This window comes from Choloepus didactylus (genome assembly GCF_015220235.1).
Source record: "Choloepus didactylus isolate mChoDid1 chromosome 25 unlocalized genomic scaffold, mChoDid1.pri SUPER_25_unloc1, whole genome shotgun sequence".
Classification (NCBI taxonomy): Eukaryota; Metazoa; Chordata; class Mammalia; order Pilosa; family Megalonychidae; genus Choloepus; species Choloepus didactylus.
The window spans coordinates 4,871,222-4,888,694 of record NW_023637606.1 but is presented as its reverse complement, the minus strand read 5'-3'; the positions used below and the strand labels follow the sequence as shown (position 1 = coordinate 4,888,694).

At 45.0% G+C, this 17,473-nt stretch overlaps 1 protein-coding gene across 4 annotated transcripts in view; it reads left to right on the top strand.

Moving 5' to 3' along the window:
• Positions 1 to 17,473, top strand: part of RFX2 (regulatory factor X2) — a 97,165-nt gene that overhangs the window by 59,647 nt on the left and 20,045 nt on the right. For 2 of the 4 annotated variants that reach the window (XM_037824019.1, XM_037824018.1), the window contains one exon: positions 11,953 to 12,027. The exons of the other annotated variants lie outside the window; for them this stretch is intronic. In XM_037824019.1, the coding sequence (XP_037679947.1) occupies positions 11,953 to 12,027 (75 nt within the window). The remainder of the gene's footprint in view (positions 1 to 11,952; positions 12,028 to 17,473) is intronic. 4 annotated transcript variants of the gene reach the window in all.

Sequence of the window (17,473 nt, the reverse complement as noted above, 5' to 3'; positions counted from 1 at the left end):
AGCAAAAGAGCAGACTGCAAAGCCGCTTGGGCACTTCCGTCTCATAGCACGTTTGCCAAACCTTTCCATCCTCCGCACATCCGGGCCTTGTATACAACCAGAAGAGCAAAATAGTGGCTGGCAAATGCACACAGTATTAGTCACACTCCCCTGTTGCCTGCCTTGGATATTACACCACACTCGGTGTGGCTCGACAAAGGGACTTGGCCAATGGCTCACCTGCTTTTTCTCCTACTAAAGTATTTATCGTCCCTTCCGAAGCCGGCTTTATAAGAGCCGCTGTTTCCATTTGATGGGCGGGCCTGTGCATGTAGCACTTTGCTTAAAAAAAAAAAAAAATCTTTTAGATAAAAAAATTAATCTCCTAGCAAATACAAAATTAATGTTAAATTTTAAAAACCTTCTAAATGTTGAACACTCCCTTCTCCCGGCAATCAGGCGGGACCAGAATCCCACCCCCGCGGGCATCACGGCCAAGGGCCAGATGCTGGTTTCCAAGGAGACGGGACGCGCTCGGGGAGGCGGCGCCGCGGCGCCCTCTGCTGGACGCGGGTGCGCGCTGCGCCTTCCGCGCCGCCGTCGGGGCTTTCTTCCCCGTCCCTCCCAGCCCGGGTGGGTTCTTTGCTCTCAACTCCTTCAGACGTTTACGCGACATTTTAAATGACAGTGAGCAACCTGGGGCTTCCGCTGTAGTTACATGCATTTTTTATTTCAGAGGGCCCGTGCAAACTTTACTCAATAGTTACCGGTATTTGAGGATGATCCTACACAGCCAATATGCCTTTTTTTTTTTCCCCATATTATTCCTAACTCCAAGGTTTTTAACAGTCAGTCTTAAATATGCACACAAGACCCCTTTTCCCAAAGAACCCCCAGGGGGTCGACGAGGACAAAACTATTTTCATAATAACGCTAAGACATTAGTTGGCTCTTCTGTTTTGACATTTTTGCACTGATTGTGCAGAAAGCAATGGTGGGCCAAACAGCTGGCGCCTTAGCGCAAATCAGGGAGGTGTCAGACTCTCCTAGAAGTACATGTATTGCCATTAACAGCAACAACAAAAGGGAAACATCTTCTTAATTCTTTTTCAGATTGCTCATTGTGGTGTATAGCAATGCATTGTTTGAATCACTGCTGAACTCGTTTATTAGCTCTAACAGTTTTTGTTTCTTTGCTTTTTCTGGTTCCCTAGAATTTGCTATATGTAGGATCATGTCCTCTGGAAATAGAGGTGGTTTTACTTCTTCCTTTCCACCTCTATTTCTTTTTCTTGCTTAATTGTCCTGACCAGACCCTCCAATACATTGTTCAATAGAAGTGGCCAGTGAGATATCCCTGTCCTGTTTCTGATCTTGAGGGAAAGCATTCAGTCTGTCATCATTAGGCAACATGTTAGTTGTGGGGTTTTCATAGGTGCCCCTTATCAAACTGAGGGAACTCCCTTCTAGTCCTAGTTTGGTGAGTGTTTTTATTGTTAAAGGGTGTGGGATTTTGTCAAATATATTTACTGCATCAATTGAGATGATGGTGTGGTTTTATCTTTCATTCTATTAACGTGGAATATTACACTGATTTATTTTTGTGTGTTGAATCACCCTTGCGTATTATACATATAACCCTTTTGCTCTGTTGTTTGATTCTGTTTGCTAGTATTTTGTTGAGGATCTTTGTATCTATATTCATAAGTTATCAGTATGTAGTTTTTTTCTGATAATTTTGTGTGACTTTGATATCAGGATAATAATGGCCTTGTAGAATGAGTTAGGAAGTGCTCTTGCCTCCTCTGTTTTTTGGAAGAGTTTGGAAAGGATTGGTGTTAATTCCTCTTTAAACACTTGATAGAATTCACTAGTGAAGCCATGTGGTCCTGAGTTTTCTTGGTTGGAAGTATTTTTTATTACTGAGTCACTCTCTTCACTTGATTTGCGTCTATTCAGATTTTCTGTTTCTTCTACTTCAGTGTTGATAGTTTGTGTTTTTCCAGGAATTTGTCCACTTCGTCTAGGTTGTCTAACTTTTTGGCAGACAAATTATCTAATTTTTTGTTCATGTATTTTCTTATAATCCTTTTTATTTCTGTAAAGTCAATACTAATGCCTCCACTTTCATTCCTGATCTCAGATATCTGAATCTTCTCTCTTTTTTTATTGGTCAGCGTTCTAGTTTGCTAATGCTGCTGGAATGCAAAACACCAGAGATGGACTGGCTTTTATAAAGGGGGTTTATTTGCTTACACAGTTACAGTCTTAAGGCCATAAAGTGTCCAAGTTAACGCATCAACAACTGGGTACCATCACTGGAGGATGGCCAACGGTGTCCGGAAAACCTCTGTTAGCTGGGAAGGCACGTAGCTGGCATCTGCCCCAAAGTTCTGGTTTCAAAATGGCTTTCTCCCAGCACGTTTCTCTCTAGGCTGCAGTTCCTCAAAAATATCACTCTTAGTTGCTCTTGGGGTGTTTGTCCTCTTTTAGCTTCTCCAGAGCAAGACTCTGCTTTCAATGACCGTCTTCAAACTATCTCTCATCTGCAGCTACTCTCTCAGCTTCTGTGCATTCTTCCAAGTGTCCCTCTTGGCTGTAGCTCCTCATCAAAATGTCACTCTCAGCTACACTGAGTTCCTTCTGTTTGTCAGCTCATTTATATGGCTGCAGTGATTTAATTTACACCCACCCTGAATGGGTGGGGTAACACCTCCATGGAAATTATCCAATCAGAGTCATCACCCACAGTTGGGTGGGGCACATCTCCATGGAAACACTCAAAGAATTACAATCTAATCAACACTCTGCCCACACAAGATTACATCAAAAATAATGGCATTTAGGGGGACATAATACATTCAAACCAGCAGTCGTCCTTGCTAAAGGTTTGTCAAGTTTGTTGATCTTGTCAGAGAACCAGCTTTTGGGTTCCTGGGTTCTCTATATTGTTTTTCTCTTCTCTAGTTTATTTATCTGTGCATTAATCTTTTTTTTTCCTTCTTTTGTGTTTTGTTTGCTTTTCTTTTCTCAAGTTCCTTAAGATGTTAGGTTATGTTATTGATTCAAGATCTTTTTGAATGTAGGTGTTTACAGCTATAAGTTTCTCTCTCAGCACTCCTTTTGCTGCATCCCATAAGTTTTGGTATGTTATGTTTTTGTTTTCATTCATTTCAAAGGATTTTCCAGTTTTCCTTGTGACTTTTTTTTTTTTGACACATTGGTTGTGTAGGAGTGTGTTGTTTTACTGTCCACATATTTGTAAATTTTCCAGACTTCCTTCTGTTACTAATTTCTACTTTCATTCCACTGTGGTCAGAGAAGATATTGTGTATGTTTTCAAATATGTTGAGTCTTGTTCTGTGGCCTACCATATATATGGTCTATACCAGAGAATGTTTTTTCCTTGTTCACTTGAGAGGAAGGAAGTATTCTATAGAATGTCTCTTAGGTCTTGTTGGTTTGTAGTGTTGTTCACATCTTCTCCTTCCTAGTTTGTCTTTTGTCTAGTTGTTCTCTCCATTATTGGAAATGGGGTGTTGACGTCTCCAAATGTTATCAATGAACTGTCTCTTTCTCCCTTCAATTCTGTCCATTTTCATTATAGATTTGGGACTCTATTCTTTAGGTGTATATGTTTATAATTGTTATAGCTTACTGATGAATTGACCTTTTTTCATTGTATGAAGTCCTTCTTTGCCTCTTGTAACAATTTTTGCCTTAAAATTGTGTTTTGTCTGATATTCCACTGCAGCTCCCTTTTGGTTACTGTTTGCATGGAATATCTTTTTCCACTCTTTGGATCTAAAGTGAGTTTCTTGTAGATAGCTTATAGTTGGATCATGTTTTTGTTTTGTTTCTTTTGGTTTTTTACCCATTCTGCCAATCTCTGTCTTTTAATCAGAGAGTTTAATCCACTCACATTTAATGTAGTTACTGATAAAGAAGGGCATTCCATTGCCATTGTTTTGGTTTCCTAGGCTGCTGAAGCAAATACCATGAAATGGGTCCGGTTAAACAATGGGAATTTATTCACTCACAGTTTTGAGGCCAGGAAAATGTCCAAATCAAGGCATCATCAAGGTGATGCTTTCTCCCCGAAGACTGTGGCGCTCTGGGGCTTGCTGTTAGCAATCCTGGGTTCCTCTGTCAAATGGCAGTGCTCATGGCCGCGTCCCCCTTCTCTTCTGGGTTTTGTTGGATTTCAGCTTCTGGCTGCTCTCTCTGGCTTTCTCTCTCTCTGTCTGAATTTCATTCTGCTTATAATGGATTAATAGTAATGGGATTAAGTAATAGGATTAAGACCCATCCTGGTTGAGGTGGGCCACACCTTAACTGAAGTAACCGCATCAGAAAGTCCTACTTTACAATATGTTTACACCCACAGGAACGGATTAAATTTAGAAACATGTTTTTCTGGAGTACATACAGCTTCAAACCACCACGACCATTTTGCTATTTATTTTCTATGTATCTCATGTCTTTTTTGTTCCTTGCTTCCTCTATTACTGCCTTCTTTTGTGTTTGATGGATACTTTCTAGTGTGCCTTTTTTTTTTAATTCATTTTTACTGAGATAAATTCACATACCATGCAGCAGTCATACATAGCATACATTCACTTGTTCATAGTAACATTATATAGTTGTGCATTCATCACCAAAATTAATTTTTGAACATTTTCATCACCACACACGCAAAAATAATAAGAATAAAAATTAAAGTGAAAAGGAACAATTAAAGTAAAAAAGAACACTGGGTGCCTCCCCCCCCCATTTTTCTACTCATTCATCCATACACTGGACAAAGGGGAGTGTGATCCACATGTCTTTCCAATCACATTGTCACCCCTCATAAGCTACATTTTTTTTTTTCATTTTTATTGAGATTGTTCAGATACCATACAATTATCCAAAGATCCAAAGTATACAATCACTTGCCCCTGGGTACCCTCATACAGCTGTGCATCCATCACACTTAATTTTTGTTCAATTTTTAGAAACTTTTCATTACTCCAGACAAGAAATAAAGTGAAAGATGAAAAAAGAAAAAAAGAAAAGGAAACTCTAATCCTCCCCTATCCCTAACCAACCCCCCTCAATTGTTGACTCGTAGTATTGGTATAGTACATTTGTTACTGTTTATGAAAAAATGTTGAAATACTACTAACTGTAGTATATAGTTTGTAATAGGTATATAGTTCTTCCCTATATGCCCCTCTATTATTAACTTCTAATTGTATTGTCATACATTTGTTCTGGTTCATGAAGTGATTTCTAGTATTTGTACAGTTGATCATGGACATTGCCCACCATAGGATTCAGTTTTATACATTTCCATCTTTTGACCTCCAACTTTCCTTCTGGTGACATATATGACTCTGAGCTTCCCCTTTCCACCTCATTCACACACCATTTGGCGCTGTTAGTTATTCTCACATCTTGCTACCAACACCCCTGTTCATTTCCAAACATTTGAGTTCATCCTAATTCAACATTCTCCTCATATTAAGCAACCACTCCCCATTCTTAAGCCTCGTCCTATATCTTGGTACCTTATAATTCATGTCTATGAGTTTACCTATTATAATTAGTTCCTGTCAGTGAGACCCTGTAATAATTGTCCTAATGTGTCTGGCTTATTTCACTCAGTATATTGCCCTCGAGGTTTTGTCATCAACCCATTTTTTTTTTAATATGGTTTTGTTCACTCACCATACATTCCATCCCAAGTAAATAATCGATGGTTCTCTGCATGGTCATACATTTATGTGTTCACCACCTTCACCACTATCTATATAAAGGCATCTACATTTCTTCCACAAGGCAGGAGGGAGAGTCAAAGAAGGTAGAGAGGCAAAAGAGGAAAAAAAATGACAGCTAGGAAGCAGCAAAAGGAAAAATAACCTTAAATCAAAGTAGAATAAAGAATCAGACAATACCACCAATGTCAAGTGTCTAACATGCCTCCCCTATCCCCACTCTTATCTGCATTCACCTTGGTATATCACCTTTGTTACATTAAAGGAAGCATAATACAATGATTCTATTAGTTACAGTCTCTAGTTTATGCTGATTGCATCCCTCCCCCAATGCCTCCCCATTTTTAACACCTTGCAAGGTTGACATTGGCTTGTTCTCCCTCGTAAAAGAACATAGTTGTACATTTTATCACAGTTGTTGAATACTCTAGATTTCACCAAGTTACACAGTCCCAGTCTTTATCTTTCCTCCTTTCTTGTGGTGTCTCACATGCTCCCCATCTTCCTCTCTCAACCGTATTCATAGATACCTTTGTTCAGTGTATTTACATTGTTGTGCTACCACTTCCCAAAATTGTGTTCCAAACCACACACTCCTGTCTTCTATCACCCTGTAGTGCTCCCTTTAGTATTTCCTGTAGGGCAGGTGTCTTGTTCACAAAGTCTCTCATTGTCTGTCAGAAAATATTTTGAGCTCTCCCTCATATTTGAAGGACAGCTTTGCTGGATACAGGATTCTTGGTTGGCGGTTTTTCTCTTTCAGTATCTTAAATATATCACACCACTTCCTTCTTGCCTCCATGGTTTCTGCTGAGAGATCCGCACATAGTCTTATGAAGCTTCCTTTGTATGTAATGGATCGCTTTTCTCTTGCTGCTTTCAGGACTCTCTCTTTGTCTTTGACATTTGATAATCTGATTATTAAGTGTCTTGGCGTAGGCCTATTCATATCTCTTCTGTTTGGAGTACGCTGCCCTTCTTGGATCTGTAATTTTATGTCTTTCATAAGAGATGGGAAATTTTCATTAATTATTTCCTCTATTATTGCTTCTGCCCCCTTTCCCTTCCCTTCTCCTTCATGGGACACCAATGATACGTACATTATTGTACTTTGTTTCATCCTTGAGTTCCTGGAGACGTTGCTCATATTTTTTCATTCTTTTCTCCATCTGCTCCTTTGTGTGTAGGCTTTCAGGTGTTTTGTTCTCCAGTTCCTGGGTGTTTTCTTCTGCCTCTTGAGATCTGATGTTGTATGTTTCCATTGTGTCTTTCATCTCTTGTGTTGTGCCTTTCATTTCCATAGATTCTTCTAGTTGTTTTTTTGAACTTTTGATTTCTGCCGTATACATGTCCAGTGCTTCCTTTACAGCCTCTGTCTCTTTTGCAATATCTTCTCTAAACTTTTTGAACCGATTTAGCATTAGTTGTTTAAATTCCTGTATCTCAGTTGAAGTGTACGTTTGTTCCTTTGACTGGGCCATAACTTTGTTTTTCTTAGTGTAGGTTTTAATTTTCTGTTGTCTAGGCATGGTTTCCTTGGTTATCCAAATCAGGTTTTCCCAGACCAGAACAGGCTCAGGTCCCAGAGGGAAGAAATATTCAGTATCTGGTTTCCCTGCGGGTGTGTCTCAGAAAATTGCTCCACCCTTTGATGCCTCAGGTCACTGTGCTTTTCTGCCCAGCAGGTGATGCCTGTCAGCCTATAATTCTTGACTGGTGTGAGGAGGTATGGCTGTGTTCCCCCCGGGCTCTGGGGTCTGGTTCTGAATGGATAGGGCCCCACCCCTGTCCTCCTAGAGAAGACAGACCCCCAGGTGGAGGTCATTAGCATTTCAGTGGTCTCACTCTCTGCTTGTGCTGTCTCCACCCTTCCCCAAGTCACAGCCCTGGAAACTGAAAATGACTGGGGCTTTCTCCACTGGGCCAAAAAAGAAAGTCCCCTTCAGACCCAGTCCAAGGTGACCCTCCGGCCCTGCCAGGTCAGTCGTCACCCAAAGCTTGTGTCTGTTTTTGGGGATGCGTACCTGTAGTGAGCAGTTCACACTCGCTATTTAAAACCCCAGTTGGAGCTCAGCTGAGCTATATTGGCTTGCTGGGAGAGAGCTTCTCTCTGGCACCATGAGGCTTTGCAGCTCAGGCTATGGGGGAGGGGGTCTCCCGACCTGGTTCCGCAGGTTTTACTTACAGATTTTATGCTGTGTTCTCAGGCATTCCTCCCAATTCAGGTTGGTGTATGATGAGTGGATGGTCTCGTTTGTCCCCCCGCAGTTATTCTGGATTATTTACTAGTTGTTTCTGGTTTTTTGTAGTTGTTCCAGGGGGACTACTTAGCTTCCACGCCTCTCTATGCCACCATCTTGCCCGAGTCCATAGTGTGCCTTTTTTATTCCCTTCTCATTTCTTTTACTATTTATATTTTAGTTATTTTCTTAGTTGGTTGCCCTGGAGATTATAGATAACGTCTAATTTATAACAATGCAGTTCAAATTAATACCAATTAGTTTCACCAGTATACAAATACTTTGCTCCTATGTAGCTTCAGCCCTCCCATTATTTTTATATTGTCACAAATTACATCTTTATACATTGCGCTTCCATCAACATAGGTTTATAATTATCATTTTCTAGTTTTATGTACTGATTTCCCCTTCATTTATGAAGGATAGTTTTTCCAGATGTAGAATTCTTGGTTGAATTTTTTTGTTTATAGCACTTCAAATACATCGTCCCACTTCCTTTTGGCCTCTATGATTTCTGAAGAGACATCGGTTGTCAGGTTTTTTGAGGACCACTTGTATGTGACAAGTTGTTTTTCTCTTGCTGCTTTCAGGATTTTCTCCTTGCCTTGTCTTTTGACAGTTTGATTACAACGTGTTTCAGTGTGGAGTTTATCCTATTTGGAATTTTGAGCTTCTTAGATATGTAAATTCATGTCTTTCATCCAATTTGAGAAGTTTTCAGCCATTATTTTTTCAAATATTCTTTCTAACCTTTCTTCTCTTTCCTCTCCATCTGTCACTACCATTGTGCATATATTGGTACACTTGATAGTGTCCCATGGTCTCTTAGGCTCTATTTATTTTTCTTCACTCTTTATTCTTTCTGGTCCTCATTGATCATCTCAATTGATCAATCTTCACTCTTGCTGATTCTTTCTTCTGCCTGCTCAAATCTGCTCTTGAACCCCTCTAGTAATTTTTCATACCAGTTATTGTACTTTTCAACTCCAGAATTTCTATTAGGTTTCTTTTTATGATTTCTGTCTCTCTATTGATAGTCTATATTTTGGTGAGACGTCATTCTCATGGTTTCCTTTAGCTCTGTTGGGTACATTTACAAAAGTTGGTTTAAAGTCTTCGTCTAATAAGCCCAATGTCTGGGCTTCCTCAAGGGCCGCTCCTATTAATTTCTTTTTTCCTGTGTATGGACCATACTTTCTTATTTCTTTGCATATCTCATAATTTTTGGTTGAAAACTGGACATTTTTAATATAACAGTGTGGCAACTCTGGAAATCAGATTCACTGCCCTCCCCAGGGTTCATTGTTGCTTGTTGTAGTTGTTGATTGTCTGTTTAGTGATTTTTCTGAATTGATTTTTGAAAGTCTATGTAATCTTTGTTGTATATGGCCACCGAAGTCTCTGTTTAGTTAGTTTTAATGGTCAGTTAGTGATTCAACAGAGATTTCCTTAAACAATGAGTTTCTGCTCTATTTTTCTTGATTAAGCATCTGCCTGGTTGCTGTAGAATTTTGATTAGTTTCCAGAGTTCTGATAAAGTTGACGGGGACAGTTTTTGCCAGTTTATTTGCTGCTTTTGTGGAGTAATGGACTTTTGGTGTTCCCTATTCTACCATTTGCATTGACAACACCACAAGATGAGTGGATTTTAATGTAACTGAGTATGGAAAGCTCATTGATAGGGTTTCAGATCTGCACTGCAGCCAACCTTTAAAAAAACTACCACTTGTCGAGTTTTGGTGTAGTATCACTGAAGAATACCCACAATCATCTGGGAAAGCTATTAAAATACTGCTCCTTTTCTAATTACATATCTGGGTAAGGCTGGCTATTTTTCATAAGCCTCAACTAAAACAATGTATTACAACAGAATGAAATGCAGAAGATGTGAGGATCCAGCTGTCTTCTATAAGCCAAATGTTAAAGAGAGCTGTAGAAAATATAAAACAATTCCACACTTCTACATGTTTTGTTTGTTGGAGGAGTAGGGGCAGTTTGGAAAATACAGAATTATTTGGAAAATAATTCTAAAAAGAATTATTATTTATGTTAGTCTGTAATGGTTTTTTTATTGTTATTCTTAAGTAAATTAATACAGAAGTATTTTTAAGCTTCCTGTTTTAACTTCTAGTATGGGAAATATTGATCGATTTAACCATCAAAAATCAGAGCTCTTTGGAAGGGGGTGTTCTCAATAATTTTAAATAGTGTAAAGGGGTCATTGGACCAGATAGGTTGAGCTGTGCAGTTTTGGAGAGACGGTTTTTCTCTTCCCCTTCCCAGTCTGCTGTGCACGGGATAAGACCTCCCAGGAGCCAGGGTGGCTTTCCAGAGGCATGGCCCTCCTTCCCCCTGTTGGACTCGGCTCCTGGGGCACCCCATACTCGGGCATGTTCCAGATGGACGGTGTCCAGGGCAGTCATGAGCAGCTCCCCGGGCTCCTCTCTGCTCCTGGGGGAGGCAGGGACCACGCCTCATGGGTGCCCTCCTGGTTGCCGTGGCTGCAGATCCACACACCTGCAAGGGGAGGGGGCGGGGTGGGTGTCTGTGCTTTTTCTCTTTATTATAGAAGTGGGGACTGGCTGGGGCTTGCCCTGTGTCCTTCCGGGCAGCCCCCTCTGCACTAACTCCAACAGGAAGGGGCAGCAAACTTGACTGCCCAGGTTCCCCTTAGCATTTCTCACAACAGTCCCGGCTTCCAGTAACGGGGTTTTCAAGGTCACACTTACATCCCCTTTGGCTTCTAGCAGGTGTAGCTGATGAGAAAAAGCAAGACAGTAACAGTCAAATTAGCCGATGGGAGCACAGTGACCCTCTTATCCTAGCGCTCAGCCCCGGGAAACAGGCCAGCTGCATTGCCTGAAATCCTCGGGCGACCTGCTCCTTCCGGAAGCCTCGGTGAAGCATTTGCCTTCCCTCGGTGTTTCTGGAAAGAAAATGTGCACGCTTTGGGTTCATTTCCTTCCACTGCACTTTTTTTTTTTTTTTTTTAATCTTCATTTTATTGAGATATATTCACATACCACGCAGTCATACAAAACAAATCGTACTTTCGATTGTTTACAGTACCATTACATAGTGGTACATTCATCACCCAAATCAATCCCTGACACCTTCATTAGCACACACACAAAAATAACAAGAATAATAATTAGAGCTTCCACTGCACTTTGCAGCCTCTCCTGGCAGATTTCAAATTGAGACATCCGAAGGTGTGTTATTCGTGCACCGCTGGGTGTGTCTGCCTTCGCCCAGAGCCCCCTGCCACCTCCTAGTCCCCGTCACGTCTTCGGAACCAAAGCCCCTTCCTCCAGGGGGCCTGGCCCCGTTAGCTCCCGTGACTCCGTGCTCCTTTCTGTACACCACTCTCCGCGTAGCACCTGCTTCGTGAGCGCTCATAAGCTGGTCTCTTCCGCTGTGGCCGAGGCCCCAAGGACCTATGCCTCCCGATGGCGGGGGCTGTCTTCGGCCTCTCTGGTGTTTCCCCACAGCATCCCGCAGGGGCAGCCAGGACTGGTTCCCGGGGCAGGCTGCCTGTCCTTGGCGCGGCATCTGATTCCCCCCAGCAACAGGATGGGGGCACGGGGGGCATAGCAGGGGGTTATTAACAGACTTTGCTCACAAGAAAATCTATGATGCGCCTGAGAACTAACATGCTATGCATGTGCACAGACGTAAGTTCTGTGGAAAGGAAACAGCACATTTTTGCTATGTAATTTCCTTCTGCTGCTCTGGTGTGACAGGCTCCTGGGGGATGGTTTGCATGAGAGGAGGCTCTCTGCCGCAGCTTTTACTCTCCAGCACGTGCCTGGTCCCCATCCCTGCCTCACGTGACGTCTTGTTTTGATTTTGTAGGCGCTTTAATCATTATTTGGATATTAATAAAAAACCAAATCTCGGCTGATGCTAACCATCTGATTTCCTTTTTTTTTTTTTTCCATTTTATTTTGTTTCTCTGCACACATTTTCTTTAGCTTGAAATGGCGATTGAAAACCTCCAAAAAAGTGAAGGGATAACATCACACAAAAGCGGTTTACTCAACAGCCATGTAAGTGTGTGTCTGACTTTTCCATCTGCCCCTGCTATGCTTGTAACCTTCATAGACATTTTTTAAAAATGAACTACGCAGGAACAGAAACACCAGAGAGGTTCTTTTAGCCAATTTTCCTGCAACCGGGTCTTTGAAAGAAATGGTAACTTGAGAAAATTATAAAGTAACTGGTTCTTCCTAATGTTAGCTGTAAAAGATTTTTCTCCTTCACTTACCTTGAGGGAGAAAAATGTGACAGTGTGTCCCGTGAAAGCAGGTGGTAAATGTCCTTGTCTCAGCGCATTTTAGGGGCAGGTTGGGACCAAGTCTTTATTTCCAGGGACAAGTAAGGAGGATGCTTTGTGCGCGCGCGCGCACACACACACACACACACACACACACACACACACACACACACACACCTATTCTCCTTCTTTCTTACACTGCCTCTTGCAAATGTGCTCACTGTGAGTCTGCATGTCACCAGAAATTCATTTGGCATTGAACGTAGGACAGGCCCCTCAAGTCAGAACGTGCCTTTAGCAGTTGCTCTCTGTCACTTACCTTGGGATTTAACATTCTCTTGAGAATTAAAATATCACTGGAAAAAAACACAATCCTAACCGTGGCCCGTTCAGGACTTCCGTGCTGGCCCGATTTCAAAATGCGGTGCAAAGGCAGGGATTCTGGGAGCAGAAGCCGACCGAGGGAAAGGTCCAGAAACTTTCTGGGTTGAAGCTTTGCCCTGTGGACAAACCTGGGGAGGGAAAAAGCTTCAGGGTGCACTGGGTACAAGATGCCCCCGGTCAGAGCCTGCTTTGTAGAAAAGCTGGCAAAATGACATTCTCTGCTAACCAAGGATCAGGGTCCTTCAGCTTTAAAGCAAACATGTGGGGCCACCGCAGTCTGTGGGGCTCGCCAAGCATTAGTATGAGGACACAAGCTGAACGTGGGGTGCAAACCATAGGCAGCAGCCAGGTGCAAAGGAAATTTAAAATGTCTATGGGAAGTGCATGAGCCACTTGTCTCTGTGGGTGTGGCATTGCTTCTGGCTTTCTAACACATTTCATTTGAAAGACCATCTTTCTTGGGTCACTTCCCTGCAGATTTACATTCCTGAGTTCACTTTTCCTGCAGGTAAAAATCGCCCGTTGCCTTTTTCTCCCTGATGGTTTCCTGTTGAGTTTTTTTCCCCTTCCATCTGGAACTGTGATATGGAGGATTTGGGGTTTTAATTTTGGTGATTTTGAAGCAAAGGAATTAGAAAGAAGAGTCTTCTAAAAAGGCAACCACTCACACTTGAGTAAAAATTAACTTCTACCTTGTCTTGGCAAATGTGTGAGCTGGAGAGGAGGAGGAAGAGGATTAAAGAATGTGACCTGGCTGGCAGAATAATGTCCAGACTCACCCACTGCACCCTCGGCTGTGCTCCCTGGCAAGTGTCGTGGCCGGGTGGCTGTGGCTAAGATCTCTCTGGTGCCAAGCATTGACCTTCTGGAAGTCTTGGGGGGGAAGGGGCTCCCAGCCTCAGCCCCGGCTCCTCTGCCAGCTCTATCCTGGGGCACGCTGCCAAGCGAGGCGAGTTCGTTGACGGTGGTTGTCCCTGCCTTCCTGAGGCCAGGCCCAGAACATTCTCTGCCAAGGCCGGCCGGGCGCCAGTGGTCTTGTCAAGAGGCTGTGCCCTGTGGGCCCATTTCCTCCCTTCTCAAAACACCCCCCAGCCGTGGGGAGCGACTCTTCCTGCTGCCTGCAGGTAAGGGATCCTCCATGAAATTAGAGCTGGAAGTCAGGAACACGGCTGGCTTTCGTGAAAGCGCACACCCAGCTTAAACCCAAATGTGCACAGCTTCACAACAGGAAGTGGGAGGCGGACTCTGTGTGTGCCATCTTGGGGGGAGGGACCCCGAGGTGCCCAGGACTGTCCCCCAGGGCTCTGAGCCCGAGACTCTGCAAGCCTTGGGAACCTGCCTGTTGAAAGTGTTTCCCAGCCAGCTGACAGCTGGAGGAAGTGAGACCAAAACAGAGAAGGACGCCCTGTGGTACAATGAAACAGGAAGTAGCTTTCTGAGGAAGGAGGCAAAGAAGCGCATGCTGGGGTTTAAAAAATATCTTCACCCGTCGGAGTGTCACTGCAGCATCTGCCTGGCCTGGGAAAGCTTTAGGTCGAGGTTCCCGTCTAGAGCAGAAGAGGGGCCGCAGGCAGCTGGGAAGTGTGTGATGCCGCCCCTCTGTGGACTGGGGGCCCCCCTAATCCCCCCAATCCTGTCTCGAGCCCCACTGCCCACCCCACCTCAGGCTCACCCAGTCACTGTTGCAGGGAGGTGACCACTGCCCACTACAGTGAACTCTGACATTTGCAAACCTGGGAGAAGGAACGGCTTTTAGATGAATCGTATTCAGATGCTGTGACTTTTTTTTTTTTTGTTTAAATCAAGAAACGAATCATCAAAGAGCATCTGGCTGTCAGCAGGTTGCGGGCCAAAGCCTGACCCGAGTGGCAGAGTTGTGACCTGCAGGCCAAGGTGGGCGGTTAGCTAGAGCTGGCAGCTCCAGGGAGCGGGTCTTTTGTACAAAAATTGCTCCAGATTACAGGGACAAACTGTGTCACGATGAGGTGGCTGTCCTGCTCGTGTCTGTCTCCACTCTGACCCACGCTCCCTGCCCAGGCTCCCACGCTGATGGCTTGTCCCGCCGGGGCCTCTCCCTCCTGCCTGCCCACACCTCCCCCCGAATGTTGAATAAGTGCCTTGTCTCTGCCCCTGCCCGTCACCTCCACTCCAGGCACCCAGGCCCCAAACCTGGGTCTCCCTCCAGTTTGTCACTGACGTCACCTCCAAGATGCATCCAGAACCAGCCCACTCCCTCCACCATCCCAGCCTCCCATCGGTGATCATGGTCACCTCCTGGCCAGCCCTCTGCCCTGTCTGCTGACAACTCGGCACTGTCTGCTGAAAATTCTCCAGGGAAGATTCCCACCTCCCTCGGAGAAAAGCCCAAGTCCTCCCCGCAGCCCACCAGGCCCTGCACGCCCTGCCCTCCCCTCGTCCTGCTCTCCCCGTCACTCCCTCCGCTCCAGCCCCATGGGCCTCCTCGCTGCTCCTCCAACTCTCCACGCCCGGGCCTGCCTCAGGGCCTTTGCACAGCCTAGAAAATTCCCTTCCCCCTCGCTATCCTCAGGGCTCCTTCCTCCACCTCCTTCCCATCTTCACTCATTTGGTGCTCTCTCCGACAGCCTTCCCTGACCCCACACACCCACCCCATTTAAAATTGCTGTTCTCCCTCCCCACCTCCATCTAGCACTCCTGGCCCCTTCTCCCAGGTTAGTTTTGCTCAGAGCACTTAGCACCAGCTCACATCTGTATGTTTCACTGACATATTCTGGATCTTTCCGCCATGAGAACAGAAGCTTCATGAGGGCAGGGCTTTCAGCCTATTTTATTTCCACTGCATCCTAAGCATCTAGACTGGGGCCTGGCAAAAGGCTGGCTCTCACAAATACTCACTGCCTGAATGACAAGGTGGGTGGGTGGGCACACAGCCACAGAATCAGCTAAATGCCAATGCCGGAGTGCCAGAGAGCTCCCTGGGTTGTTAGTCTGTGAGCCAGGGAGACTGTAACTTGCCCTCAGCCAGTCAGGAGCCAATGTCAGATAAATGCCTCCCCAAAGAGTAGAAACAAGTATCTCCACAGACCCAGGGGGCGGGCTGTGCCACCAGAGAGCCTGGGACCACTGGAGTCGGGGGCTTTTTCCCCTTTAAAGGCAGGCCTTGATCCATCTTCTAAAGAGGCATGTAGCCCCGACAAATGACAACAAAGGGGGATAAATAGGTACTTTTATTGGAAAGCATTCACTTCTGTCCAATCTGGTTTTTACACAGAATTAGTGCCCATATAAGCAAACAAAACATAATACAGAAAGATCCGGAGCCTGAAAGTAGATCCCGTCCAACCTTCTGATTTCCTTTGGCTTCAGGTCCACGAGGCCCGGGGAGGCTAAACCATGTGCCGTGGGAAGGTGGGCAGCGTGTGCAGGGAACCCGGAACCTTCCATCCCATTTGTTTAACTAGCGGGTGATGCTTGCTCCGAGTTGAATCTCAGTGTTGGGGAGACGAGACTGAGCTGCTCAGAGCTACGAGCTGTGCTTTAGACCTGGAATCCAGCACAGTTCAGCTCTCATCCATTTCCCTCAGTACAAAAGAGACAGGAAATGTAACTGGTTGTGCTTTTGGAGCCCGCCAGGGCTGTCAAGGCCCTACAGATACTTTCGACTTAGTGGGAAGAACGTCTCGCCAAGACCGCCACCCATCCTTTTGACGTCAAGGTTCACCCAAAGAATGCTCCTTTTAATTTAAACAATACGGGGTGATGAGCAGAAGAGAACATCTTTCCCAGACCTGTCTTTTTCCATACGCACCAGCCCAGGCCCGTGCCCCAAGCCCGAGTCGCCATCTCTCAGGACTCTCCGTGTTTCTAGGCGAGTGGACGCGCAATCAGTAAATGCCCGCCACAGTTCCGGACAGTGCAGGCGCTGTGAGGAAGACGTCAGGGTGCCAGGGCCCCAGCAGCCACTTCTCACCTGGGTCCAGAACCAACTGGAAATAAGATGACAGACCTGAGGGTGGCAGGCCGGGAATCAGAGGTGCCCCTCCACCCCCCAAGGGAACAGAGCCTGGTGTGACGAGCTGGGGCAGGCAGGGGGGACGACACTCCCAGGGGCCGAGATCCAGGGTCAGGATCTCGAATGGAGAGGGAGGCCAAGGACGAGGGGGACGAGGAGGCAGCTCCCAGCGGAGCTTGGTGGGGGGAGGCCCGCTGACCGCCTCTGGATCAGACAAGAGCCCCCACAAGGAAAACCCGAAGATTAAGTGTCTGAAGGACTTGACAGAAAGTGAAAACCACAATGTTCTTTCCCCAGAGAGGCACAAGAAGACAAAGCCACTTTTCAGGGGCCCTTTTGGGCTTGTTTGTTCATTTTCTCTTCTTTTCAGCTTTTCATTTCTGTTTTTTGTCTCTCAGAGTTTAGTAAAACAAGAGTTTGGGTATAACACGAAGCTCATAGTTCAAAGCAAGTAAACCTGATGGACATGACACAGACATGCTATTGGAAATCAGGTCTTGTTGGACTTCTTTCCAAGGGTCAATCTCAGTTTCTTCATCACAATCTCCTTTCTTCTCCCACTTTTCAGGATTTTTTTTCTGGGCCTCTCAGTTGCTCTGCATCCCGTGCCAGCCCTTAAGTCTCTCCCGTGCTCTGTTCACTTTCCATGCCTGCTTCCTGACATCGTCATAAGTTCCCGGTCCTCTGCCAAGGGTTTCTGAGAGACCCTGGCCACTTGAGCCTGCGCAGTCCTGCATATCTGCCGGGGGTGGGCTCGGGGTAGTGCGAAGCTTTCCGGCAACAGCTCGGCCCAGGGGCTCGGCGAGACCACGTGGTGCCTTCATTTCTAAGGCCTTTGGGAGAC